Source organism: Chelonia mydas, chromosome 3 (assembly GCF_015237465.2).
Source record: "Chelonia mydas isolate rCheMyd1 chromosome 3, rCheMyd1.pri.v2, whole genome shotgun sequence".
Taxonomy (NCBI): domain Eukaryota; kingdom Metazoa; phylum Chordata; order Testudines; family Cheloniidae; genus Chelonia; species Chelonia mydas.
The window spans coordinates 138,502,045-138,529,954 of record NC_057851.1 but is presented as its reverse complement, the minus strand read 5'-3'; the positions used below and the strand labels follow the sequence as shown (position 1 = coordinate 138,529,954).

General features: G+C 41.3%; 2 protein-coding genes across 4 annotated transcripts in view; one reads left to right on the top strand and one right to left on the bottom strand.

Moving 5' to 3' along the window:
• Window positions 1–18,008, bottom strand: part of CEBPZ (CCAAT enhancer binding protein zeta) — a 26,226-nt gene extending 8,218 nt beyond the window's left edge. The window contains exons 1-11 of the mRNA XM_037895396.2: window positions 17,870–18,008; window positions 17,075–17,265; window positions 15,000–16,525; window positions 13,260–13,491; window positions 11,223–11,397; window positions 10,871–10,959; window positions 10,203–10,256; window positions 8,203–8,305; window positions 8,026–8,094; window positions 2,383–2,449; window positions 648–748 (exon numbers count right to left, since the gene is read on the bottom strand). Of these exons, the coding sequence (XP_037751324.1) occupies window positions 648–748; window positions 2,383–2,449; window positions 8,026–8,094; window positions 8,203–8,305; window positions 10,203–10,256; window positions 10,871–10,959; window positions 11,223–11,397; window positions 13,260–13,491; window positions 15,000–16,525; window positions 17,075–17,185 (2,527 nt within the window). The 5' untranslated portion in view covers window positions 17,186–17,265; window positions 17,870–18,008. The remainder of the gene's footprint in view (window positions 1–647; window positions 749–2,382; window positions 2,450–8,025; window positions 8,095–8,202; window positions 8,306–10,202; window positions 10,257–10,870; window positions 10,960–11,222; window positions 11,398–13,259; window positions 13,492–14,999; window positions 16,526–17,074; window positions 17,266–17,869) is intronic.
• NDUFAF7 (NADH:ubiquinone oxidoreductase complex assembly factor 7) lies at window positions 17,282–27,910 on the top strand. Of its 3 annotated transcripts, XM_007057946.4 has the most exons (10): window positions 17,282–17,565; window positions 17,976–18,139; window positions 19,567–19,647; window positions 20,381–20,491; window positions 21,835–22,048; window positions 22,609–22,667; window positions 23,301–23,414; window positions 25,600–25,743; window positions 26,158–26,331; window positions 27,571–27,910. In XM_007057946.4, exons 1-10 carry the CDS (start codon window positions 17,484–17,486, stop codon window positions 27,784–27,786), a joined length of 1,359 nt encoding a protein of 452 aa, XP_007058008.3. In that variant the 5' UTR covers window positions 17,282–17,483; the 3' UTR covers window positions 27,787–27,910. The 3 variants fall into 3 exon arrangements, with proteins under 3 accessions (XP_007058008.3, XP_027676291.2, XP_037751331.1); XM_027820490.3 differs by lacking the exon at window positions 26,158–26,331; XM_037895403.2 differs by lacking the exon at window positions 17,282–17,565 and having other exon boundaries at window positions 18,068–18,185.

Below are 27,910 nucleotides of genomic sequence, written 5' to 3'. Positions count from 1 at the left end.
ACCTCCTGATCAGCTGTTTCGTGGGGTGCAGGAAGTTCGGGGGGGGGAGGGCAGGGGGCAAGGGAGGGCATGGCAGGCTCAGGGGAGGGGACGTGAAGGGGTGGAGTCGGGGCAGGGCCTGTGGCAGAGCCAGGGATTGAGCAGTGAGCACCCCCCAGCACACTGGAAAGATGGCGCCTATAGCTCCGGCCCCGGAGTCGGTGCCTATACAAGGAGCCGCATATTAACTTCTGAACCACACGTTGGCCACCCCCCGCCTAACATCAGAGGCAAATTGTACACTAAAAAGACCAATGGTAAAACATAAAAGGGATCAATGAAAAGTTAGATATTTTTGTTATAATTAGGACTAAATTCTCAAAATGTTGGTCTAAGTTGCATAAGCAAAATATGAAGCTGCAGATTAAACAATGAAAGTTGCAGCATGCACAGACAATCCTAGATTGTAGAGCAGAAACTTGCATCAAGTTCAAAAGAAAGGGCAGTCGTAGCCATATGCGGCCATTGGCAGAGATGCATAATCACATTACTTATTCAGTAGTCTATAGTGAGGGCTCTGTGTGTAAAGAATTAGCAGTCTACACAGGCTGTTCCTTGATAGACTAAGCACTGAGAGTGCTTTATTGCTATGAAAAATACAGCCTTACCCAGTATTCTTTCAAATTCATCATCATCTACGTCTTCCACGCTTTCTTCATCCACTGGACGTTTTCGTTTCTCTTTCTCTTTATCAAGCTTTTTATAAAATCTGAAATATTTAAAAAGTTTTCTGCAATCACACACTACATTACTGATGATGTGTTCTTATGACGCAATGATTTTAATAAACCCACAACATGGATTACATGCATTGTATATAAAGTCTGCCAGCTATCACTTAAATATCAGTTAATCGTTTCCAATATGGATCACAATTCAAAGATTTATACTTCATTTATTTTTCAAATTTTAAAAAAAGTGTAAAATGGTGAAGTGATGTAAGATTTAAAACAGTGAAAATGCCTGGTTAGTGGTTTGAGAAGCTTCTTTGATCACTGTGAATTTTAAAAAATGACAGGAACAATACACATATGATGTGTGTGATTAAATGAACATTGTCAACTTGAAGTCCGGTTGATGGGAAAAAAAAAGTTTAAAAGTAGTTTCAGGTACTATGCTTTCCCCCTGATTTCCTCTGCCAGTTTTTGTGGGTTTAGTCTCAGTTACCTATTTTTAAAAACATTTTCCTCTCCTCTATTGCAGCATGAAAGATCCACACAAATAAGAGGGAAAAGTGACTAGATATGGGGAGAAAATGTGAATTTTACTACACAAAGCATTATCAAAAGTGAATAAATTAAACTGAAAAAACAAACATTCTCTAATACTAAAGTTATAATAATCTTAGGTGTTATTGTAACAATAATTAATATTTTTTCAGGCAGAAGTGTGATTTTTAAGTAGGTGTCTCTTTAATATCAGGATCCCATCTATGAGAAGCTTCTGATGTCACTGAAAATTGCACACCCTTTTGCACTGACATGAAAATGGTTTGGAATAGTGATTTATCAAGAGAGAACGCAAACGGACTTCCCACAGTTGTGTTAACAGGAGCATTCCATTTCCATTTGCTAGTATTTATTTTAATTTTAAATAGTAAAGAATTTAACCACAAAAGCCTAATTCAGAGTCAATATCAATAAAGAGACACTGCCAAGTTTAGCCCAAATTTCCGGTTTAGGAAAAACTATTGTTTGCAAAACCCAAGACCACTAAAAAAGATGTTATGAATTAAGAAAAAAATCCAATGAAAAGTTTGGGGGTTTTTAAGACAGTCCTCATGCGGTGTTTGTAATTCAAACACTAGCATTGTGACCATATGATAACCTGAAAATAAAACAGACTATAAACAGAGGAAAAAATGGTGAGAAATATAAAAAGTAAACAAACACCTTAAACGGCTATCAGTTAGATTTTTTTAATTGCTCCATTTTAAAAAGCCGAGTTATTATCAGTAACATATTTTAAAATATTAAAAAAGATCAACTTGTTGTGCCCAGGTATTATAACACACAGGGTATTCCTGACCAACCAGTGCTCGCAACTCCATACTATTAAGTCAACTAAGTGATGTTAGGAGCAGATTGTAATTTTGAATGGCTTTCCTTATCATTTTAAGATGTTATCACTCCCTTCTGAAACTTGTTTCACACCTTTCAATATTCCACACGGAGCAAGGGAAGTTCCATCATTTCATTACATAAATCACTCGAGCTAATCCAAATCCTCACAAACTTCTCAGAGTAAAAATGTCAGGACAAATTTACAAATTCTAATTCTTTTTCTAAAGAGTTAAATTTCAGGAACAAAGCTTGTTAAGAGTATTCATAAATATTTAATTACCTGTGGAAAAATACTTCATCCACTGGGATTTTACTTTCATCTTGGGCAAGGAATTCCTTACTGTTGACTGAAAAAATAACAGACCTGGCTTTATGCTTCGCTTCACTAAAGGGGCACGATTTTATAGCAAGTTGAGTATCATTATAGAACATTTATGTTTTGTTATGAAAACACTGCAGTAAAATTGTTCCCAAACTAAAATTCTGAAATATGGTGTATTCTCCTCAATTTCTTAAAATAAGAACTTCACTATATTTACTATTTAAAATGATAAAATGTGGGCTAACATTCCACCCCACCACAATTCACAGGCATTAGCCCTAACTATCCCCTGGATCCTCATTTATATATGTTAGTAACAACCCAGTAGGAGTGTATGTTAAAAAAAGGTTGGAGGTGGGACAGATTTTGGGAACCTGTAGCCTCCACACTTCTTCCACCACACGAATGAGTCCTTCTCACCCTCCTCCTATGACCAAAAGCTCTTCAGCAGCTGTTGGGCAGGGGAACAGCAGCATAGGTCAAACAGGAGTGATTGGAACAGGATCAAGCATCCCACCACTTCCAAAGTCCAGCACTAATGATGGTGAGGAAAGCAGCATAAGTATCTGCAGGTACTCAGGGTACTCAACAGGCAGGGCACTAAAGCCCCCTCCACCAGAGATGGCAAAAAGATCTTATGACTGGATTAGGAAGGAGATGAATGGTGACAAGCACCTCACTTCCTCCCGCCACACAACCCCCATCCCAAAAAACACTCAAAAGGAGACAAGGAGAGCCATGTCCCACTTCACTGCATTCAGAAAACTGCCTGCTCCCTCTGGTAGAGAGAAATGTCACAGCATCGTAAGCCATATCATGGCCCCAGTAGTGAAGTCTGGGGAGATGACTGTTTCAGATAAAAGTGGGTGATGGAAATGGATTTCCAATAATCAAGGTTACAGGGGATAACAATGTACAGTGGAACGCTAGTAAATTAACTGCTCACAAACACAGAGTTTTCAATTTGCTAGGGTGGTCTGATTGTGATTTTTATAGCCGTGTTCCTGCATGGGAGCACTAGTTTCCAGAGGGCCAAATCACAACTGCTTTTTACTCTAAATCCTCTACACCTCAGTTTAGGTTGGTAAAATAGCTATCACAAATGCGATGCCCTGACATATTTAGTAAAAATGTACTAAACAAAATAAGGATTTCTGAAGTGCATAAATGGAATTAGTCAATGTTTTTAAAATGCTCAGTCTGCTCCTTGATTAATGCAATAAATGAATCATCCATTTGAATGAATTCTAGATAAAAATTCCTCATCACGTGTTCATACTGCCACGGAAACCTTGTGCCATTAAAGACCCATGGACTACTCTATATACCAGTGGTTCTCGGCAGATGTGCAGCCCACAATGTGTTACCTGGGCCACAGGGGCCAGGTGGCAGGGCAGCAGCAGCCCTGACTGTTGCTGACGGGAAAGCTGGCTGGCTGCCCACCCCGGGCCCCACGGAGCCAGCTGCCCCGACCGCGCAGGGCCGAACGGCTTCCCCGACCCCCACCAAGTGGGGTGGGCCAGCGTCCCCAGGCCCCAACTCTGCAGGGCCAGCCGGGAGCCCTGACCCTGCAAGGCCCGCCGGTAGCCCGGCCGGACCTCTCCGCGATGGGCTAGCTCGGACCCCCCCGCGCCATGCAGCTGGGAACCTGGCGGACCCTAGGCACGCAGCTGGCCTTTAGCACACAGCTGAGCGCTAATTGGGCTTCATGAGGCCCACGGGTTGAGAACCACTGATCTATACTAACACTACATAGCATTGGCTACAGCATCTCAAAGAGAACAGAACTAAAGGCATAAGTAAGAGCCAAAAAGAGTTACAAAAATCCTTCAGCAGAAGACATGGCAACTCAGCAGCAAAGGGGTAGACTATTTGTTTATTGGGGGGGGTAGGGAAAGAGTTTTAGCTGTATTCCAAGGATTTCATTCTTTGTTGCTGCACATTAAATTAACTACAGAGAGAATGTGACGATTAACTTCTATAACCCCTTTCCGTCTTCAGTCCATTACTATCCATTCCTGCTGCCAAACCCTGCCCTTAAGCACTGGAAGGAGCAAGGCCAGACAAAAGCTGGCCTATTTCTGAAACATAACGTTGACAAAGATGCCTACTAATCCTAACAATAGTTGCAGATTAGGAATTTTACATAGTAATCAATACTCTTATGGACAGATCTTAATGCGATTAAAATCATTATATAATCTGTTCTAGGTTTAAATCACCTTTCCTACTTAAGTCACTTAGGCAGAATAAATATGGTTATATGATAACTTGGGAACAGGAATATGAACTGAAACTAGAGATCCAGCACAAACTCTTTTAATATTTTACACACAGTTAACTGTTTAAAATCTTATTTCATTTTAACCAGTTAATTATTAGAATATTGTAACTAAAACAAATATTTGTAAAGCAAGAAATTTAGTTAAGCTTCTGCAAACAACCTTAACTCTGATCCTGTATCCCAACCCCATCTTCCTGTTGGGGATATGAGTATGCTGTTGCACCATTACCAGTTCTGAAGTTATTTTAATCATTCACATCACTAACAAGTGAATTTGTAACAACATTCTAAACACCTCTCAGTAATTGTGGCCCTACCCTACCCATCTTACATAAACTGTATCTAAAGCAGCACCCATCAGAGCAGTTTCTGAAGGGCAGGGTATTAGAGCCAAGTGGGGAGCACGGATGAGGAAGACACAGAATAGAAAGGGTGAATAAAGCAGGTAGGGTTCTCTAGAATGGTGGATGACAGCAAGTGCTTTTGTACCATACATAGATAAGCGGCAAGACACTTGTGTATCTTGCTTTGAATGGTCAAGTGAACTGGAGGACATTTCTTGGAACAGTACATAGAGGAATGCTGTCAGCAATGGAAAAATAGATAAGGTTACTCCTGAGGGAATTCTGTGCAACCCCCCACCCCCACCCCCAAAAAAAATTCTGTGCACAACATTTTAAAATTCTGCAAATTTGTCAATAAATAAATGTGGCTCCAGCATGGCAGTGGGGAGCACAGGGCACTGGCTGCACAGAGGTGGAAGATCTTCCTGCAACCTCCCACCCTGCCCAGGACACAGACTTGGCACTGAGGCTGCACCCAACCCAGACACAGCGCAAGGGCTGGCCTGCCCCAGAAACACTCCAGAGTCTTGCCCCTCTGCGCCATGCGCACTAGGTGTGGGCAAGCAGGCTCATCCTGGCAGGATCCAAGTGTGGAGGGGCTTAGTGTGGGGAGATCCAAGTGTGGGGTGAGAGGGTTCTGTGTGGGGCAATTTGGGTGCAGGCAGCTCAGTGGGGGGATCTGGGTGCAGGGAGATCTGGATGCACAGGGGCTTGTTGCGGGGGGGTTCTGGGTGCAGGTGCAATGGAACTCTGCAGAGGAGGTCCAGGTGAAGGTCGTTAGGGCTCGGCAGGGTCTGGGTGCATGGGGATAGGGTTAAGCGGGGGGGGAGGGGGGGGGTCGGGTAGTGGCCAATTCAGCCGGGGGGAAGGGAGCCTAGATGCATGGGGGTTGGGTGAATGGGTGAGCAGCTCCCCATATAGTGACTGCTCCCCCCACAGCTGAGGAGTGATGGGGGCAGGACATGGGGGGGGGGGGGGTGCGAGGCCAGGGGAGGTTTCTGGGGGTGGGTCTGACCCAGCCCTGGCCGCTCCATGCAGGGGAAGTACGCTCCTCCTCAACCCCAACTAGGACTAGCAGCTGAGCCTGGTGCTGTGTAGGAGCCACCGGCCACAGCATTCCCAGCCCTGAATGGGGCTGGGGAGAGCCAGGTGTGGGGAGGTGGGGGGTCCTGGGTCTCACCTGGCATCATCCCCAGCCCCGCTTCCACACAGTGATTTACCTCTCCGTCAGCTGCTCCAGGTGCTCGAAACAATGCACCCACGCTGTTGGGGAGGGGCATGTGACCGCTCTTGCAGCTTCCCTGTCAGAAAGTCATTTTTCTGCAGGGAAGCAAAGAAACCTGCGGCAGACATTAATTCTACACACATCCAGTGGTGCATAATTCCCTCAGGAGTAAAAGGTGTGGTGAGGAATAAGGACGTTTCTGGTGGGTAGGCACAGGTGTTGACATAAAGGTCATCTATACCGCTGTTAATTGTAGAACTGAGTTTCCTGACTTTCAAATTGTATTTATGAATACAATAGTCAAATAATGATTTAAATATACATATATTTTACAATGGCACAATTTTAGCTTAAGATTTTTTTTTTATCTAGGAAGTTATTTTTTTTAAAAGATACTCAACACGCCGATATGTGAACAGAGTTTTATTTTCATGAGCCCCTGAAACCCTCATGAATTCAGCTGTCAGAGCTTACAGACCCTGCAAACTGTGTGGGAAATAAGAAGAGGGGAGCGAGGAAATACATTCAGGCAGTGAAAGAGGAGAGTGTTTGGAAAAAGATGCATGGGATCTGTCAATAACTGTGTTACACTTGCTGGAACATGAATGGGAAAGAAAAGGAGGGTGAAGCAGGATCTCTGCTATTTCCTACTCCCCTACAAGGCCATGACTAGCTACAGAGAGGCTCACCTCCTTTCCAGTCTTTCTCCCCACCTTGCTTTTTAATTCCTCTGCCCTCATTTTCCTTCCACATTTGTGTGCCTCTCAAGGCCTCAGCTGCTAATGGCTTCTCTCTTAGGGAAACTGGAGATCACAGAAATCCAGAATATGCCTTTGATGTGTCACTGTTGGCAGTTACTACACCCATCATTCAGTAAGCATGGCTGGACATCCCAACTTACCTTAGCAACACATGGTTGGCAGGGATGTGTGTCACAAGAGCCAATTATTCTGCTATTTTCCATCTTTTTAATGAGTTATGTGACTCTTTTTCTCTCCAGATCCTCTTTTTAGAACAACATCTCATAAAACAAATGAGAAAGCTTTGTCCAGCACATGAAAACTACAAAAATAGCTCCATTTGCTATATTCCTGTAGGGCCTCTCAGGGCTTCAAGGACAGCAAGGTCTGCTCTTTCAGTAGTTCTACCTCTTCCTTTGCTAGCATGCATTTTTCTGTATGATGGCTAACCAGAGAGCAACAGCTCACTGACTGCCTGAGGAAAAGAAACTACTTCCCTATAAAGAAACTGACAGTGAATGAACTACAAGCATAAAGAAAAGATTTAAAGAACAGTAAAAAGGTGCACCAGGAAATGTGTTGAACCAAACCATATGCAGAAGCAAAGGCTACAGGATTTTCTTATTCATTAACAGATACAGAAAACGATAGCTGAGACCGTTGTGACCATTATGCGTCTATCAGATAGGTGTGCACCCCCCTGCTGATAAGGTGGTTTAACGGCCTGGAATTTTGAGCTGTGAACATTCCATACATATTCATGTGTAAGAAGCTTGGACTGAAGAGCAAGGATCACATATGACTTACTTGCCTCTGGAGAACAATTTTCTCTTTGTTATTATTTTCTTGATGAAACAGGAATAATGTTCATGGCATGGGGTACAGATATATATATACACTGGAGGCAATAACTACGCACAAAAGACATTTGCTGCCTTACGTACACCACCATGAACATTATTATTCCTTAGCCATTGCAATCTTTCAACTGGAAATGTTTCCACTTACCAGCAAGACTACGCACATCATTCATTAACTGTTTCTTCTTTGGCTGCATTACCACACTGCTGGTGTTCTCTGTGGTAGAACATAAATCAATCAAATGTGTTGTTTCACATTTTTATATTACCACTACATATATCAACAATAAAGATCATGTCCTATAATGTATAGAAAGGTTCCCACCTTTGCCTTTATGAAGTTTGGGATTTCGGTACACAAAGCGATCCAAAAATCTCATTAGTGTGAAATCCTGTAGAGGGTCACCTGCATATTGAATGTAATCACCCTGGAAGAAACAAAGCCAAAAACTATCAAGGTCTTAATTTCAAACTACACAAGAAATGAACTCAAATTACATAAAGATCTAGCATCAAACTTGAACTCTAAACAACAAGAATACAATATTAAACTGAATGAGAGGATATCTAATTATGTGAACCTGCAAGTGAATACATTTATTTTCAGATTCCCAAATTCTGTGCTTTATTTTTCTTCTTAGCTCTAGGACACCTTCACGAGCTCTCGACCACTGCAACAGTTCAATGATACCTTCTAATAGCCTCTTTATGGGTTTATTGGACAGACTTTGACGCTCTTGATCAATTACAAACTTTAAAGTCCTTTAGAAAAGAAGGTGCATATATCACAGTAAATAACAATCTATGCCCAGCACTAGTTAGCTATCACAGTCAAAACAAAATCTGAGTTATAATGTTTTTTAAAAATACACTTTGTGTGTGTTCACTTTGGCACAGTACCAAATACCACAATGCCATAAAAAACATTTGTTCTGACTGCATAGTCCATTTTGTGAAAAGCACTCAAAATAAAAAGAACATTAATATTATCCAAATATTGATCTATATGAACACTTCTCACCTCTTCTATTGTTAGTATTTATGACATGCATTTATTTGGCATCCATCACCACACTGTACATGTCTTAGATTAATACAAAACCAGTTCCCAGGTATTGGGAGCTAATTCTTTATAATCTCTTTATAACCACAACTTTAAAAGAAGAGAGTCTCAGAAGACATTGTCAGGAGACTAAGCGATAGAGAAAACTGGAAAAGCCTGGAGAAGGGATCTTCACTTTTATGCAGAATATGCAGGGGTGGCAAGTAGACAAATATGCCCAAAAAGGCCCTTTAACAAAAATGCATCTCAAAAAATAAGTCAAGACGTGAGAGCAGTTACAGTACTATGTAAATAGCTCTGCACTTTCAATTAAAACAACTTTCCTTCGAGTACACAAACCTTTCAGCCTGGGTTAGTTAACTGAAAGGATTCATAATAATAATTACAGCATTTCAATTAGGGATTTGAAGCTGAAGTTTAGAGAAGTGGGATTCTAATAGTCTGAGCACATGGAGGCATCTTTTTAAAAGGAAGTGCAAATTGACTCTCCAAGAAATTAAAGTAAGATTCCTCAATTTACCAATACAAACAGACAGATCTTTTTGCAATCAAAATACTATCCAAGGACTGTTAGGAAGAGGCCCCTAATCCTTGAAGTCTATATACCAGCACCAAGCAGGTTAAACATCTTGCAAATTTACACAGCCCTCTTATTCTGTGAGGAAATAAATTCCATTAAGAAATGTATATACATTTAGGCAACTAAAGGAGAGCAATGAATCCTCTATGGCAGAAAAAGGCACCATGACATTTTGAAAAAAGTAAATTCATTCTCCATCTGCACCCAAATCCAAGAAAACCCAACAGAAAAGTCAGTGGGATGAGACACCTACCAATCTACATAAACTTCATGGAACCACAGCAACAAATGTCAGTGCAAACAGTGGAGGATATGGTGCCAGGTCTGTGAAACCTGAGCTAGCCATGCCCACTCTGTGTGGAAATGTGATCTGATGAAGAAAAAGCCATCCATATTGGCTCCTCCTAAGCGTTTTCTCATTCAGGTTAAATATTTAAATCCATAAAAACTCTTTTTGAACTTTTATTTTAACCATGTAATTCATGATGTCACATAATTTCTCGCTATATCTCCAAAGTTCAGGTTCTGTTACATCCCAGAAATCAGGTAGCCCTGCTACAAAGTTTAGATCTAGTAAACCATCGACTGTTGGGGCCCTAGTTATTCCATTAAGTTATTCACCAGTCTTTGTAATGCCAATAAAAAATGGAAATTTCACACTATGGAATGGTAAGTTACTTACCTCTAAGATAGTTTTTGCAAAAAGAGCCACAGATGGATGAAAGTGTTCGGAAAGCTAAAAAATAAAAAACATTTGTATATTTCTGCTTAAAAGGTGTGTGCAACCAGAAAATAGAAGCCTCTCCCATTTGATTACTGCTACAGCAGCATTATCCATGATGTCTTAGCTGAATCTTGGAATGTCCCCATTGTAAGAATCTAGAATTTTGTTCAGCTACTTGCTACACAAATCATAGCCACTTTGAATTAAAGAAAGTCTGATTTGTGCTGCCTGAGAACAGCTGAAGAATTTATTACAAAATAAAGATTAAAGCTTGTTATAACTATTTGTACTACAACCTTATTCAGTACAAAAAACTATGCAAATGTAAGAGCATGGAAAAGATCTGTTGCTATCATTCTAATCTCAATCTAAATGTTGCAATTCCACACACCCCGCATAATTATTGACATGACATGTAATCTATTCAAGTTAAAACTGAATAAATGATTTCCTTTTCATCCAATATTACTTCCACCTGATTAAAATTTCACAAAATTCAATAACAGTTAAGAGTGAGTCTGAGCAAAGATAAGTCTATATTCCATGACATTAAAGCCAAACTGTTTTCTTGCTGAACTGGGCCTTAGCATAAAAAACAATTAAACAAAGTCGTAAGAACACTTTACCTTTTTTAATTCCCAAAGACTTGTGCTTTCAGCACCACAGAATAATGGATTTCGGTGCAATGGATCATAGCAACTTGAATTCTTTCCTCCTGAAGCAAGTACAAACGCTTTAAGTTTCTTCAAACGTAAATGTGTACATAAACATATGGGAACATAACTTATATTCAAAAAGAATTATAGAAGAGGACAACTTCTATTTGAAGGTTGAATCCTTTGGATCAGACTCTAGTTTAGAGATTTTTTTAAAAGTAATGTTTTAATTTATTCTTTCATTTTTCCACTAAGAGTTCTATCAACCTACCAGAAGATAACGGTATTACTGGATATGACTTAGATTTTCTAGTTAATTTACCTCCCAAGTTCTGATGATGCACCCAGGAGGCTGCTGAATTTGTATCATCTGCTTTGACAGAATTTTCCATCATGCTCTTTCTTTCTGCCTCCATTTCTCTGTCTGCATCTGTGAATTTTTCCTCATCCTCTTCAGCTTCTTCCAGGTCATGAAAGTGTTCTTCATCTTCAGACTCCTAGGTAACACATTTTTTCATTAATTGTTGCATTTCTATATAGTAGTAATAATAGGTGATGAATTCAGTTGGACAAGATTACATAATTCTGTTAAAGGTGACCTACAAAAATATAAACAAAGTGAGCTCAGTGTTGAAGATATTCAAGTTATTGGGCATTATGCAGGAATTACTGAGTGAAATTCTATAACCTACATTATGCATCAGGTCAGATTAGACAATTGTAATGGTCTTTTCTGGCCTTCAAAATCTATTAATATTTCAAACAGCGGTAAGAGGGGCACTTGGCATATCAGTGTATGTATAACTTACTTTATTCTTACCACATTACTTGAAGCATAGTACCACTGACTCTTAACACCATGGGCCTAGGAAAACATCCCACTGTTAAATGTCTTCTCCCTGACGTGCTTGCTTTCTACTGGTCTTGAAAACAGTTTGGCTGCTGGAGACAAAACTCTTTTCAACACCATTATACTAAGCACACTGCACATTACATTCCGCTAGTAACTAGGGCACTCTCTGTAATGGTACTGAAAATGGATTGGCCCCTTTTGACACTAGCAGCCAGAGGGGTGAATCAGGGAAATCTGCTGATGGTAATTATGACCATCAGCAGGTCACTTTCCTAGTATAAGCAGACCCAAGGGAAATCTCTAAATATACACCACTAAGCAGGTCAGGTCATAATCATCAGAGAATCCCACAGAAACATGGGGCCAGTTTAATGCTGAGGGCACAAAGAGGAGAAAAGGCAAAATAACATCACATAAAAACCAACAGGACTTAGTGGTACCATTCCTCCAATCCCTAGCGCAGAAGAAAACAGGTTCCACGATCCGGCAGGCTTTCATGGTGGTTGCAAATCACCAGTCTTGCAATGTTCAGGGATTATATTCAAAGTATACCCTTGTTTTACATCATTTTGTCAAAATATGTGCAGATCATCTTTAAATTAATTCCACAGCAAACCGTAGTCCACTGAGAACTTTAAATTATTACCCAAGTAGTATGAAATATGCTTGCTACCCTGTTCTAAGATGTGGATGAAAGAATTGTGAAGACTAAATGGTTGACACGCTGATCAAACCATGTCAGTGATTTCTAGTCAAAATATCGATACTGGAACATCACTAAATATAATTTACAGTGCTTTGCAAAATAATGACAAAATACTTGCCTTCAACAGCTTACAAATAAAAGGCATGATCTTTTACCCACTATAGTCAATAGCAAGATTCCTACTGACTTCAAAGGAAGCAGAATTGGGCCCTAAATTAGACAAGACAAACACATATCAAGGAAAAATTGTTCAGGAAATGTAAAGATGTAGAGAGATTATTGGGAAGGAGAACAAAGCAGGAAATATTCCTGGAAAAAGTAAATTTCAAGGAGGAGAGAACGCACATGAAAGGCTATTCCAGGCACGATTGAAGGGGAAAAGCTGAGGCAGGCAACAAAGGTGAAGCCAAGAGGACTGGGAGGAACAAATATGTGAAACACAAATAAATGTTTATTTAGATAACCTTCTTTGGGGTAGGATGATTACATAGCACCTAGCACAGTGAGGCCCCCTGATCCCGACTGGAGCCTCTGGGCCTGGCTAGAATACAAATCTGTTCTGTTTTTCACCACATATAAAATTGTTTCAGTATATTAAGGAAAAGACCAGATGAGAAATCAACTATTCCTAGTTACTCCTAGTGAGAAGTTCATGAATACATTTAATAAAGCCAAAGGGACAAGAATCACTTGTCAAGAAAAACTGATCTGGAAAAAAACCCAATGGTTTTAGTGTCAGCAAAGCTAGTAAGTGGAGACCCAACACAATATTACAGAAGTTGTTAAAAGTCACACTATACCACATGATCCTGTAGTTGAACTCGTAATCCTGGTTTTATTTTCAGAATCTCAGACACAAGATACAGGGCTCCACAAATGAATGGTGGCATTTGTCCACAGCTGACTTGAAGTAATCTTTTCACAAAGGCCTTCACCCGCCGCAACACAACATCTGCCTTCACAGACTTGAAAACAAGATTAAGAAACATGGACTGCTTTGAACATGCTGCTAACCCTGGATCCAGCAGCTTCCTGTGGAAAACATAGGTAAATAGAAGGAAATGTTGCTGATAATCCTATTATAGTGTTTTTACCTTTTCATATTACACAGTGGTATTTAAAAGAGTAGTTACTTCTTATTCTACCGTATAAGAAAATAGTACAGTAAATACTAAATTGTTAACGATGACAACTGTTGGGACATCTATATATAATATTTAACATGAAAAACCCATTTCTGAACCGTCAGGTGACAGAGAAACAGCCTGTGTGTAAGAAAAGGTTGGAATAGAAAGCAATAGAAAGCAAAACTTCATGATCAGGTTTTAAAATGTCAAAAAGAATAGGATAAATTGATCTATGTAATCTCCTCACACTTTCAAAGAACAGAAACAACTATTTTAAAAAGTGGAAAGAAAAGGATCAGCCCACTGGAGCACTCTACAGTCAGGCCAAACACTTGGTGACAAATCAGAATTCCACTGTCTTATTCTTCAGGTTAGCTAGGGCTAGAAGGCACTGCAGAAGCAGCATGTCTTGCACAAAGAGGAACAAAGGGGAATGAGAGCCCTGGATTAATCAGTGGCTTTCCTTGGCCAGTTAAGAAGTGACATATAAAGGTTCCGAAGGAAATTCCTAACAGTCAGCTCCAAAAAGGATGGTTAAAATGCAGAGCCTCTAGGGTAGTCTAACTCAGTGGCTCTCAACCTTTCAGGACTACTGTAGCCCTTTCAGGAGTCTGATTTGTCTTGCGTACCCCAAGTTTCACCTCACTTAAAAACTACTTGCTTACAAAATCAGACATAAAAATACAAAAAAGTGTCACAGCATACTATTACTGAAAAATTGCTTACTTTCTCATTTTTACCATGTAATTATAAAATAAACCAACTGGAATACAATATTTACTTACATTTCAGTGTATAATATATAGAGCAGTATAAACAAGTCATTGTCTGTATGAAATTTTAGTTTGTATTGACTTTGCTAGTGCTTTTTATGTAGCCTGTTATAAAACTAGGCAAACATCTAGATAAGTTGATGTACCCCCTGGAAGGCCTCTGTGTACCCCTGGTTGAGAACCACTCCCATGGAGGCTCAACATCTTGCCCCCCTTAAAAGTATGGAAACAAGAGTTTAACCAACTGTTATTATAACAAAAATTAGACAGCTAGAATACAGGTTACAGAAGCAGGTGACTATCAATAAGTTTCAAACTTAAGTATGGGGTTAAAACATGCAACTGGAAAACGATACATGAACAACGGGTTACGTTTAAATGTTCTGTTTTGATGACCTGTGTGATTGTCATGTCATTGCCATTTTTTTTTTACAATGTGCATTATAGGAGGGATGGACATAGGTAAGCATTTAGTAACAAATGTCCAAAATTTTAGCACAGGAAGATTGGAAACTGACCAGAGAGGCCATTAATGACAAAATAAAGTCCTTCATGTGTTTCTACAACAGCATTTTTAGTTAACAGTTACCATTTCATAAAATGAAATTTAGACCACCAAGTCAGAGAATTTATCACTTACTTGTACAACGCTGCATAATATCTATCTGATACAGTCTGATGAGAGTCCATTACTTGGAAAAGCAACATCAGGGCCTGGACACTGGTGCTGAAGTTCACAAGATGCAGCACCTTAAACAGAGTGTTCATCTGCTCTTTCACTTTCTCATCACCAATCTGAGCATAAGGGTAAGCTCTGTTCACCCCAGTCAGAAGAGCACTGAGCATTTTAGATTCAACTTCTTTTTTCTTGATGCAACTCCGAAAAAAGCAAAAATATAGAGTTATCAGTTTGTTAGCCAGATCATTTTCCTCATGGCTGAGGACTATCTGATTTAAAAAACAAACTGCATAATATTGAGCTTTAGGGCTAATGTTTGATCGGTAGAGAAGCCTCTCCACTTCATTACACACTACTCCTTTCATGTTTGGATGTTTATGAAGTAAGGTCTCCAGAAGATAAGAGGCTTTGGTGGCTATTTTGTTTTGAGGATCTCCCAGTTTATTTACCAGCTGCACAAGAAGAGCTTTCTCCTCCTCTGGCTTGTTACAGAGAAGCTCATAAGCAACTGCAAGGGCTCGAGCCTTAGTTGCCATCAGAGAATCGTGGGTCAGTGTTTCTAATGCCTGTACAAATTCTGCCACCAAGTGTTTCAGCTGATGCTCAAAGTACCATAATATCAATCGCCTGTCCCTTGAATCTCTGTTGCCACTCGAAAGCTTCTCCAGTTTGTTTAAAGGATGTTGAGAGAAAGTGTGGAGTTTACGATTATCTGGTAAAAGATCTGAGAGGAGAAGCTCCTTGAAAGTATCCAAAGCCATTAGGCTCTGACGCCTGCTGCCCTTCTTTTTGATAAGGTTCACCAGGGTCTCAACAAATTGGAGTGTGTGGACAGACCCATCTTGGATAAGAAGGGTCATGGCTGCCATTCTGTCAGCTAGCGTACCTGATGACACAACAGTGTTCATCCAAGCTGAGGAGGCCCCCTTCTGAAGATTTGTCTTACTCTTATACAGGTCTGCCTCCTGCTGATACAGTCTTTGGGCCAAGGCTTTATACTTTGATACAAACACCTGATTTTGTTGCTCAGAAGAGAATTCATTGGTGTACTCTAGATCATACCATTTGCCCCCTGGTTTGATCAGCAGTACTTGCCTAGCATGAAATTCAAACACCTCTTCTTGTTTCTCTTTCTTTACCACTGGCACTGTAGGCATGTGCTCTTCATTAGGCTGAGCTGGCTTCTTTTTCCCATCTTTGCCATTATTGATCTGTGCTTTTCCTTTGTTTTCTTTGACTTGATTTTCTTTCTTTCCTCCTGGTGAAAAGGCACTAGTTTCCTTTTTGCTGATTTTCTCTTTCTTTGCTGGCTTGTCCTTTTCTTCCTTCTCCTCTACCACCATGAATTTTTTTGAATATTTGCACACACCCAGTGACTTTATAAATTCTTCTAGTTCACCTTGCCCCAGGTCATCAATTGCTCCTTGTTTACCACCATCCACTAGGTCCTCTGTCTCATCCAGAGCAGCCAGCATGATATAATCTTGCTGCATGAAGCAAACACACACACACACACACACACACACAAAATCACAGAAAAATACTTAGAAAAGCAAGCAGCAACGCGAACAGGCGCCGCACAAATCCTATAACGGACGGAAAACCACCCATCGTGGCTGCGGTTTTCCTCCACGGGCCAGTCTCGGGATTCAGAGAGTAGCACAGCGATCCCACAGGACAGGCGCGCGCCAGGGGACCACGGGCTGGGCTGTCACGCGGCTACGAAGAGCGGCTCTGGCTGGGCACCGCTACGGCCCCATAGCGGCTTATAAACAAACCGCTTCTCTCCCCTCCACCCCCCCCCCCCCCAAGATCGGTGCGTCGGGGAGCGTCACCGGCCTGCGAGCTCCATGCCGGCTACGCCCCCTCCAGGCCGCCTCACCCCTCGCGCCGCCCGGCAACCCTCCGCGCGGGGGCATAGACCCGCGCGCGCTCCCCCCCCTCCGGCGGGGGGGGGTCTGCGCACTCTCAGGGCCCCACGTGCTCACGCGCGTGCCAGCAGCGCGCTGCCATCCCTCCCCAAATCCTTTTCTCACCTTGGTGCCCCCCAGGCGCAGCACCTCCTGCAGCGTGAAGCCGGTTTCGGCGCCATCCTCCTCATCAGTCTCGTCCAGCTCCCTCAAACCCACCACCGCTGACGCCGCCATCACTGCTCTGCCACCCCGCGCATGTGCTCCATCGACTTCCGGACAGAGCCCTTGGGGAGGTGGCAGGTCCGGCAAGATAGCTAGAGAGTAAAAGAGGTTCCAGTGCCTGAGAAGGGAGAAAGGGGGGCCCGCGCCCAAGTCAGGGAAACCCTCACAGGTGCAAGCATCGCTTGTGCTCTGGCCCGGCCTAGGGATCAGGCCCCAGCCTGTATTCGGGGCGGAGAGAGCATTCACAGCAGCCAGGAACTGGCAGCGTCAGGTCAAAGGTGGAAGGTCAAGGGGCGCGGACGCTGCAAACATGACCCGGCTGCCTGTAGGGCGCTCTCTGCTCGCGGCTGTCCTCGGTGTCTCCTGGCGACACCGACTTCTCCGTCACCATGGTAACAGCCAGGCCCAGCGCTGCGGCCGTGTCTCGACGGCGCTCTGACCCCCACCGTCCCCCGCTGCTTCTCCGCGCCCGCGCCCCTGGGGGGCGTTGGGGGAAAAGGAGCCCGCTTCCCGAGCTCAGCAGGGAGCGGGCCACGCTAGAGCTCGGGAGCCGCCTGCCAGCCCGCGCGCTCTGAGCGGCCCGGACACCGCGGGGGCCGTGTCTGCAGCGCTGCCTCCCCGGGCGTCTGGCCCGGGCCAAGGCTTTAGCCCCAGCGAGCCGCGCCCCGCCTTGCAGCTGGCCGGGGTCCCCCTTACCCGACTGGCAAAGTCAGCTGCAGGCGCTCAGTCAGCTAGTCCCATCATGACAGTCCTTCCCGTAGTGAGGGTGTCCGTGTGTTTTCTTCCCCTGACGCTTCTCCAGTTGTCCCGGCTGCGTGGAGACGCCAGTGCTTCGGTGCCGGAAGCAAAGCAGAAGACAGCAGTCCGGTGACTCCGCTGCTAAAGCACCTCATGTTCAAAATAAAGGCAACTGGCCCTATTACAGTCGCTGAATATATGCGGGAAGTCCTAACGAATCCCGTGAAGGTACGTGCGCAGCATGGCGCTTCTGAATGCAGTTCGGGTGAACCAGGTGACAGCATCCCAACACATTGCTAGGATAACCCTTAACATCTGATAAACTCCCCTCTTTCAAAGCATGTTTTTGTTTCTTTTAATAGACAAGCTAGACCAGCTCATAATACAGTTTGTAACCAAGCTGGTAACTTGTTAATGTTTGGCTTTGCACACATATCGCATTGTTTGTGCCCACATATCACGTTGTTAATTAGTAACCGACACAGCTAACAGTGGCACACAGTTGCCTTCCTAGAACTGGTTTGGGGAAGCATTAGTTGGGGTGGAGATGGGAAGCGGAAGGGTGGTTTGCAAAGTAGACCCCTAAATGTGCCTGTGTAATCGGGTTGTCTGGTCCTCCTCCCAACTCTCTGGGCTCCAGAAGGTGCTGCCAGTGTCACTTGGTGTGCATGCCTTCCTTTAGAGGAATAATAGGATCATATATGCTGGAATTCCACCACAGCCCTTGGGGAAACTGCACCACAAAACTTAGTTTCACCCATTTGGGTCTCCTACAGAAATATTCACGAGTGTCAGATGTTAGGAAAACTACAAAAAAAATTCCCTCCTTGGAAAACGCTGTGATCATTCAGTTGGGGGAGGCAGGTGAGAGATGGGAGGAGGGTTCGTTAGTGAGATATTCCTCAGTCCTGGCAAAATTTTCCTTTGTAATATGAGATGCACACCTCTCACTTGCATTGCTCGGCCATCAGCAGCTGCATTATCTCTGGAAGAAGCACCTGCAATCAGGTTTCTCCTGACTAGCCTCTTAGCTATTTAATATCTTAGTGGATGTGTCTCTGTTCTAGTTAGCTTGGCGGCATCATCTCCTCCACCTTGTTAATTTTAATTATTATGGCAATGCTCAATTCTGTTGTGATGTGAAGAATGACTTCTTTTAGTTGGTTGTAAAGTCTGCAAAATAATTAATTCTGAGTGCTGTACCAATCAGACTCTCTCAAATGGAACTGACAGCTTTGTAATTTTAACCCATGCTAATCAAATGATCGTAGAAAGTTAAGCTGTCATACAGAACACTGTCAGTTTCAGATTTCTAGGGACTCATAAAAAGGGGAAATAAGCTCAGTAATAAAAATCAATGTTTTAATTGTTTTAACATTTACTAATTTTCTTCTACAAACCCAAGTTCATTTCTTATTTTTTCCTTGATGTAAAATTTGTTGTTGCATCAATCAAACCCTCACCATTTTCCATAGGAGGAGTTTTGTGGGGTATTTTGGATTTGTTTCATTTTTTTCAGGATTAAAATGACTACATTTGTTCAGTAGACTGTAAAGTGATTTAATTTTGAAAGTTCAGGGGAATATGAAGGCTTACGTATCAGTAATCAGAAAATAAATGTGATATTATTCATTTCTCTCTTTACTTTACTTTAGGGTTACTATATGCACCATGACATGCTAGGAGAGAAAGGGGATTTTGTTACTTCACCTGAAATAAGTCAAATCTTTGGGGAGGTAATATATAAAATTAATTTTTAAAATGTTTCTTTCATCCTTAAAACATACTGTTACAAATACAATTTATGAACATGTGGTCATATACGTTACCAATGCTGATAACATTTGCTGAGAAGCAAAACTAAACACACATCTGAAAAGTGACTTTGTTTAAAGAAAAAAGCATTTGGGGCCTTCACATGTATTGTGTATAAATTATTTTCATACCAAATTTGTTTGGTTCATAAGTAAAAAACTGTTGTAACTTCCAGGCTTGAACTCAGAACACAACTTGACTTTTAGATCCCATGCTTTCTGACTGATGAATCATTACCGGTAATAAAGAACGTACAGGCCAAATTCTGCTTTCAGTAGCACTTATGAAAAGGCATTGTATCAGTGATGGTTGCCTATGTGTAACTAAATTGGTATCCACGAGTGACTTGCATTTGATAGTTAGTTAACAATTCTTTTGATGCACAAGCCAGAAAAGAATCCAGGTCAGTCTCCCAGAGCTGTTTTAGTTCTTCAGGGCTGACGGTAATCAGATCTTCTCCCTCTAGAGGTTCAGGGGTCGTTTTGGCTGCTAAGTAAAAGAATGACATTTTTACATAGCCACTTTTCAGCACAGACCTATGCTGTAAGACTGGTAAAATAATGTAAATGTTCTGGTTTCTGTAAGTGAAATGCAGGTGTATGTATCACTAATGCTATAAATTCTAGTAAGTTTTGTGTATTTTCTTCTCAACAGTTAATAGGAATATGGTATGTTAGTGAATGGATGGCCACTGGCAAACCTAAAACTCTCCAACTGGTGGAACTAGGCCCAGGTAGGGGCACTCTTACAGATGATATTTTGCGGGTACGTAAAAATAATATAATATTCTCTGTATGTCTGAGTTTACTAGTTTGGAGTTCTCTTTGGCTCACACAGCTAACATATTGAAACCTGAAATTAAAAATGAAATTCCATAATACGTGTTAAAACTTCCTTATCTCGTGAATGCATTTTGGTTACTAGACTGCAACATAGGATTTTACCTGAGCATATCTCTCTGTATTCCTGTTATTTTAGTGAGGAAACTGGGGGGGCTCAGAAGTGAGATGAGAACACTGGATACTAGAAGCACAATTGTGCAGATCCATCACTAATCCATTGTAATACCCTTTTCCTCAATGTAGTTGTGTAAGACTATCCCATTAAAATACACTTATAGAAAAGAGTTACTCAGGGTCATAAGCAGTTTATATGAATGTTGCTGATTGTAATTAGGAGGCCCTAATGTGAGCTACAGAAACATGACAGTATTACAGGCTTGAACCTCAGAGGTGCTCAGCATCCTGAACTCTTGTTTACTCCAGTGGGAATGGCAGAGGCTCATCATTTCTTGGAATATCAGACCGTTTCAGATGTAATGCCTGTTTCTCAATTATTCACTAATAAGTACTAATTGAATTACCAACCAAAAGGAACGTTATTGGAATTCAGTACTCCAGGGGAAATAGTGGGAGCTCCCCCTCCTTCATTCACAAAAAAAGGCAAATGTAATAACGACTGTGGAGTGTATAATATACATTGTTCTCATGTGTCCTACTTTGGAAAAATCAGAGATTGCTGGTGAACCACTGTACTCCAAAAGCAAAATTTGCTGTAGGTGTCAAAGAAGTTGCTTCTTTATGCCAGACTCCTGTTACTCTCAATACACTTTCATTCATTCCACTTCTTCTTGAGGTTGTGGGTCTGCATTTCCATCCTCGAGTTTAGCAGTTCTCAAACTGTGGGTCAGGACCCCATTTTAATGGGGTCGCCAGAGCTAGCTTAGACTTCCTGGGGCCAAAGCCAAAACTCGAGCCCCGCTACCCAGGGCCAAAGCTCGAGGGCTTCAACTCTGGGCGGTGGGGCTCAGATTACAGTCCCCCGCCTGTTGTTGCTGCTGACTAGTGACCTGAACCAATGGTAATAGTCACATAAATGAGGGTGACAAGATGAGGCCTTAGATGAGCTGAGTACCCTCCTCCCCAGAGACCAAGGATGAAATTCTGGTCCCATTGAAGTCAGTGAGTCCAGGATTTAACTCCCGATATGCTCCCTTCACATTTTTCAGTCTCCAACAATATAAGCAGTTAAAATCAACTCGTAACCTAAGTTTACAGTAGTGCAGCACACAACTGCCTCTAACAGAATTCCTCTTTCTCTATTTACAGGTCTTTAACCAGCTGGGCACTTTACTCGATAAATGTGACATTTCTATTCATCTGGTAGAGGTGAGCCCCAAACTAAGTGAGATCCAAGCATTGACACTGACAGGCGGGAAGATACAATCAGAGATTGATGTTACATCCCCTGTCTACATGAAAGGCATTAGCAAGGCTGGAATTCCAATCTTCTGGTACCGAGAGCTGCAAGATGTACCACAAGGTAGTTATGATTTTACTGTAACGATGGCTTTCTTCACTCATTTGTAACCTTTTTATAACTGAGAACTTCTCTGCAGTGTGGTTGTGGTTAGAAAAGTAATTCTGTATGAAATAACCCCTACTTCTTTTGTGAGCCTGAACAAGATTTGGGCCCAGATTGACGTCCTCCATGTGTGGGTGTCCCTCTTGACACACTTTGTGCCTGGTCTTCAGATGTGGTGAATGCATGCAGGCCCCATTGGCTTCATCTGCACTTTGTGGGTGCCTAGCACTTCTGAAAATCAGGCTCAAGCCGGCAACCCAAAAACGGAGGTATCCAAAGATAGTGGCCACTTTTGAAAATTTGGTCCTTAATGAATCTCTGCCTTAGTTAAATGAAATGGGTTATAATAATAATTGCATCTCTCATAGTGATGTTGACTAGCTTAATTCATTACTGTTTATAAAGTCCATTTTGATTCCCAAATGGAAAGCGGTGTTAGAAGTACAAAGTACGATTGTTAATGACTTTTTATGTTGAAACACTGATGACCATTTTATACTTTTTTTTTTTTTAAACAGGTACTAGCTTTTATTTAGCACATGAATTTTTTGATGCCTTGCCAATACATAAATTTCAGGTACATCTAGAAGCCCATTGTGTGTGACTTTCTGTTTAAGGGATGTGTGGTATGTGGAAGAATGAAACTCATTACCAAGCCAGACTGGGGCTTGTTTACTAACCCTACCACTTACAGAAATATATATTAAATTGTAACTGAATTTGGAAGACCTACTGTTATACTTTAACTGAAAAAAAAGTTAGGATTGAAAAGATACTATGTTGTATGTATGTTTTATTGAAAAAATAAAAAAAGACTTCTAAGGTTTTAGGAGAAATTTAAATATTTCCAGATTCTTATGGGAATCGTTTGCTTATTTAACTTGAATAAAATTCTGGAGATGGCTGTTCATATTAATTTGGCAATGAAGTGCCAACTCTTAAACTTACTCCTCAGTGGATGTACTTAAGCCTGCATTTAGTGACCTCAGAGCATTCTACCAGACCAATCTACCAGGCTTTCCCTAAAGACAGTTGGCTGGGGATTCCGGGTAGATATTGGTCCAATATACATTTGATATTGTTATAAAAATGTAAAAGCATCTCTGTGTTTTGATAAATCTTTAGTTAAATCTAATAGATACATAGGCTAATGAGTTCTGATGGGCTACAGTTTGGAACATCAAATAAATATTTTTGGTTTATTAAATAGAGAACAGAACAAGGATGGCGCGAAGTGTTGATTGATATAGATCCAAAAGCTCCTGACCAACTGTGTTTTGTTCTGGCACCATCTGCTACCCCTGCTACAGAATACTTCATACAGGTAAGATTATGTCTACTTGAATGACCTCAAATTAGCAGTGCCCTACTCTTTCAAGCATCTGGTTATTACTGGCTCTTCAGTTATTTCTGAGATTCCCAGAGCATCTTCATCTGAGGATCTATTACTTCATACTATATCATCGGGTGAGTTTATTAGCCTCATAAGTCACTGCCACAGTTTTAAGTTTTATTGTTTCAGGAAAAATGTTGAGCTTTGTTCCTCATGAGTAATAAGCAGGAGCACTTAATAGTTACAAAACCTTACTGTCAACTTACCTCTCCTTTTCCATATGTAATGCTGGCTTGCAAAAGACTGTTTGCTCTTGTGAACATTCAAGCTAGTACGTCTTTGTGAAGTTAGTAGTAACTCTAATGCATTATGTTGTTTGGTTTGCATTACAATAGCTCTTGGCCCCCTTTGTGAAGTGCTGTATGTACACCTACTAAAAGACAATTCCTGCCCTAGAGAGCTTACGCTCTAAGGTCCTGATCCTGAAATGTCTTGCTGGTGCTTAACCTTATGCACTCTGAGTGGGGTTGAATGGGACTACGCATAGGGCATAAAGTTAAACACATGCACCAGTCTTGCGGAGCTGGTGCCTAAATAGACAAAGTATCAGTTTACAGATGGGGAACTGAGGCAAAGGGACACAAAATGCTAAACAGGAAATCTTTGGCAGAGCTGGCACTTGAAACCAGACTTCCTGAGGCCCAGGCTAGCATGTTACCCCCAAAACCATCCCTCCCTGTCACTGGCTCTGAATCAGCAAAGCTCTTAAGCATATTGTTGGTACCTGTCCGTACATATTAATCCTGTAAATCCTTCTTTTAATATTAATTTAATTTACATGTTAACTATTCTCTCAGTCTTCACAGTACTGAGTGTGTATTTGGATAGTAAGTCTAGAGTGTTTGGTCCATAATCTGAGTGACCTATATTCAGTAATTTCTTATGATTGAGCACTAGACTATAATCCATCCTGGCACCTCCAAGTCTGTGGGAAAATAGATGTCCAGGAAAGAGAGCCCCTCAAATTACCAAAAGCATCTACAGAATATAAGCAGGACTGCTTGATTGATCAGGAGCAAATGTTACTGCACATGCTTTCTGAAATGATGAAATGGGGTTCAATTAAAAGATGTTTTTGGCAATGGCTGGTTGTCCCAGCTGCTAGAAATAATAATCAGATAAGAATTCCTTTTTTGCTTATCAATCATGTAACACAGATACAATAAAGGAAATTCTGTAAGTAATGACATAAATGAAAACCTTAAAACATATGGCAAAATCAATCATGGGAAAGTATTTTTCCATACAGAAAAGGGGTTTCTGTGTCTCACCCTATGAACAATAGAGGGCTTGAAAAATAGGTTGGAGAATGCAAAACTACTGGCATCTCACCAGTTTTAGAAGGGAGAGAGAGGCAGAAGCCAGCTCTTTTCTTTACGCCCAGGGTGATAATGTATCTCTTCTTTCTGTATTATGTACTGCATAGTGCTGTAGTAATTAATAATCTTTGATTAAATTCCATTTGATCCTGTTATTTGACAGTCTTAAATCATTAAATTCAGATGTGCAATAGCATGCTTGACTGTTCTGCTGACATGGGCCTGGATATGCCCGTTACAATATTTAAGTGACTATAACTGCATTTTTCTAAACCAGTTTCAGCTTTTAAAAACAAAGCTATGTTTTCTGAGTGAAGCAAAATTTCAAACTTAAAACTACTTAACCCAAAAATATTTTTGGGTTAAGACCATAAGGGGAGATATTTCATCTGAGGAGGTCCTTTTATGACCGAGAGGTAGCTGAAGTAGTATCTTCAACCTCCAATTATAATGGCATAGTAATGACAGCCTGATGCTAGTATTCATTTTCATTAGAGAATTTTCCTCATACCACTCTGGGGCGGGTAGGGGGGAAAGTTGAGTTGTACAATGGGTTTTTTCCACTACTTCTCTCTCACCACAATACATTTCTCATATAAATTATTAACTGAATGAATTACCACGTCAAGAAACTGCTAGGGTAACCTAGAACAGCTGAATATGGGGTATGCTCCATGTACAATAAAACAATCTGAAAACAGGTACAAGACAAACTAAAAGAAAATGTTTTTGCTCCAAATCAGCTAGTTACTTTTTGTGTGCTGATTTACGCATTTAATCCTTACATCCTGCATTAGGGTAAAGAAGCAAGAGATCACGTGGAAGTATGTCCTGATGCTGGCATCCTCATTCAGAGACTTGCGTGTCGTATTCAAGAGGATGGGGGAGCTGCACTGATTGCTGATTATGGTCACAATGGAAATAAGACTGACACTTTCAGGGTAAGTTGGATAGTTAAAATGGTCAGTTATCTTTCACTCCTTACTGCGTCAGCAGATCAATGACTATAGAAAGCAGCCAAAGTTCTGAAAGAGATTTGGCCAAGGAAAACCCATGACGAAAAGCTATTAACCTCCTTACTATGCCACAGTCACTGAAACTACTTTTGGGTGAAGGACTGTTTACACAAGTAGAAGTTGCAGAATTGGGCTCTAAATAAATATGGGGAGCTTTGTCAAAAGGGAAGGGATGAGTGAGGTGGGCCTTTGATTCTATCAGTGAGTTTTTGTTTCTGTAATTGAAGAAAGTAAGCTTTAAAAACACAATTTGCCTGTCACGTCTTATTCCTTGGCCTAAAGACAGACTGCCACCTAGGTGTGCACTGGCTTAAGTTATCTTGTAACTTAATTTTTCAGAGTTTCCGCAGTCACAAACTTCATGATGTATTAATAGCTCCAGGTACAGCAGACCTGACAGCAGATGTTGACTTCAGCTATCTCCAAACCATGACCCAGGGAAGAGTAGCCACCTTGGGACCTCTAAAGCAACAGGAATTCTTAAAGAATATGGGTATTGATGTCCGGCTGCAGGTGGGGTCCAGTGATTGCATGTAGACACTCTTACTAATGCACACACACCTCATAATGGCAGAGAGAGTACACTTATAAAGTTTGTGGACAATACCAAGCTGGGAGGGGTTGCAAGTGCCATGGAGTATAGGATTAGAATTCAAAATGATCTGGACAAACTGGAAAAACGGTCTGAAGTAAATAGGATGAAATTCAATAAGGACAAATGCAAAGTACTCCACTTCGGAAGGAACAATCAGTTGCACACATGCAAAATGGGAAATGACTGTCTAGGAAGGAGTACTGCAGAAAGGGATCTGGAGGTCAAAGTGGATCACAAGCTAAGAGTCATTGTAACACTGTTACAAAAAAAGCAAACATTCTGGGATGTATGAGCAGGAGTATTGTAAGCAAGAATGAGAAGTAATTCTTCCGCTCTACTCTGTGCTGATTCGGCCTCAACTGGAGGATTGTGTCCAGTTCTAGGCACCACATTTCAGGAAAGATGTGGACAAATTGGAGTCTAGAGAAGAGCAACAAAAATGATTAAAAGTCTAGAAAACATGACATCCGAGGGAAGACTGAAAAATTTGAGTTTGTTTAGTCTGGAGAAGAAGACAGAGGGGACATACCTTTTCAAGTACATAAAAGGTGGTTACAAGGAGGAGGGAGAAAAATTATTGTTCTTAACCTCTGAGGATAGGACAAGAAGCAATGGGCTTAAATTGCAACAAGGGCCATTTAGGTTGGACATTAGGAAAAACTTCCTAGCTGCCAAAGCGGTTAAGCACTGGAATAAATTGCCTAGGGAGGTTGTGGAATCTCCATCATTGGGGATTTTTAAGAGCAGGTTGGACAAACACCTGTCTGGGATGGTCTAGATAATACTTAGTCCTGCCTTGACTGCAGGGGACTGGACTAGATGACATCTCGAGGTCCCTTCCAGTCCTATGATTCTGTGCTGCTGCTACACTAAGCATTCATTAAAAGTAGGTTTTATGTAAAAACCCTCTTGTTTCTCTGTACTGTGAGTTGGTTGCAGGTTTTATTAAAATTAAATGTTTGCAGATCATAATTAATGGCATTTTTATATTAAAGTAATTTTAGGTAACATTTCTATTCCCTTCAGTATAAGACCCCATTTTGATCACCAGTTCTCCTGATCTTCCTTGTGTAGAACAGAATCTGTGTATAAGGCTTATTTTGTGGGAGAGGAGGAACAGGAGTAAAGGCATAATGAACATGAATTGTTTCTTTCAGGTGCTATTGCAGAATTCAAGTGACACAGCAATGCACAAACACTTGCTTCAAAGCTATGATATGTTAATGAATCCTAAGAAAATGGGGGATCGCTTTAATTTTTTTGCCCTGCTGCCTCATCAGAGACTTGCACATTCTGATCAGAAAGTGAATCTACAACACTCAAAATCTCTTTCAGCACCTGTTGCTGGATTTGGTGAACTTGTCTGGAAGTAAAGCTAAAGATTAGACACCTTGTATAATTGATGGGAGCCTGCCAGTAACTATTAAAGTCACAGTAAAGAAAATGAAGTCTGGGCATTTTCTAGTTTTACATAAATAAGCTTTTCTTGTGATGGAC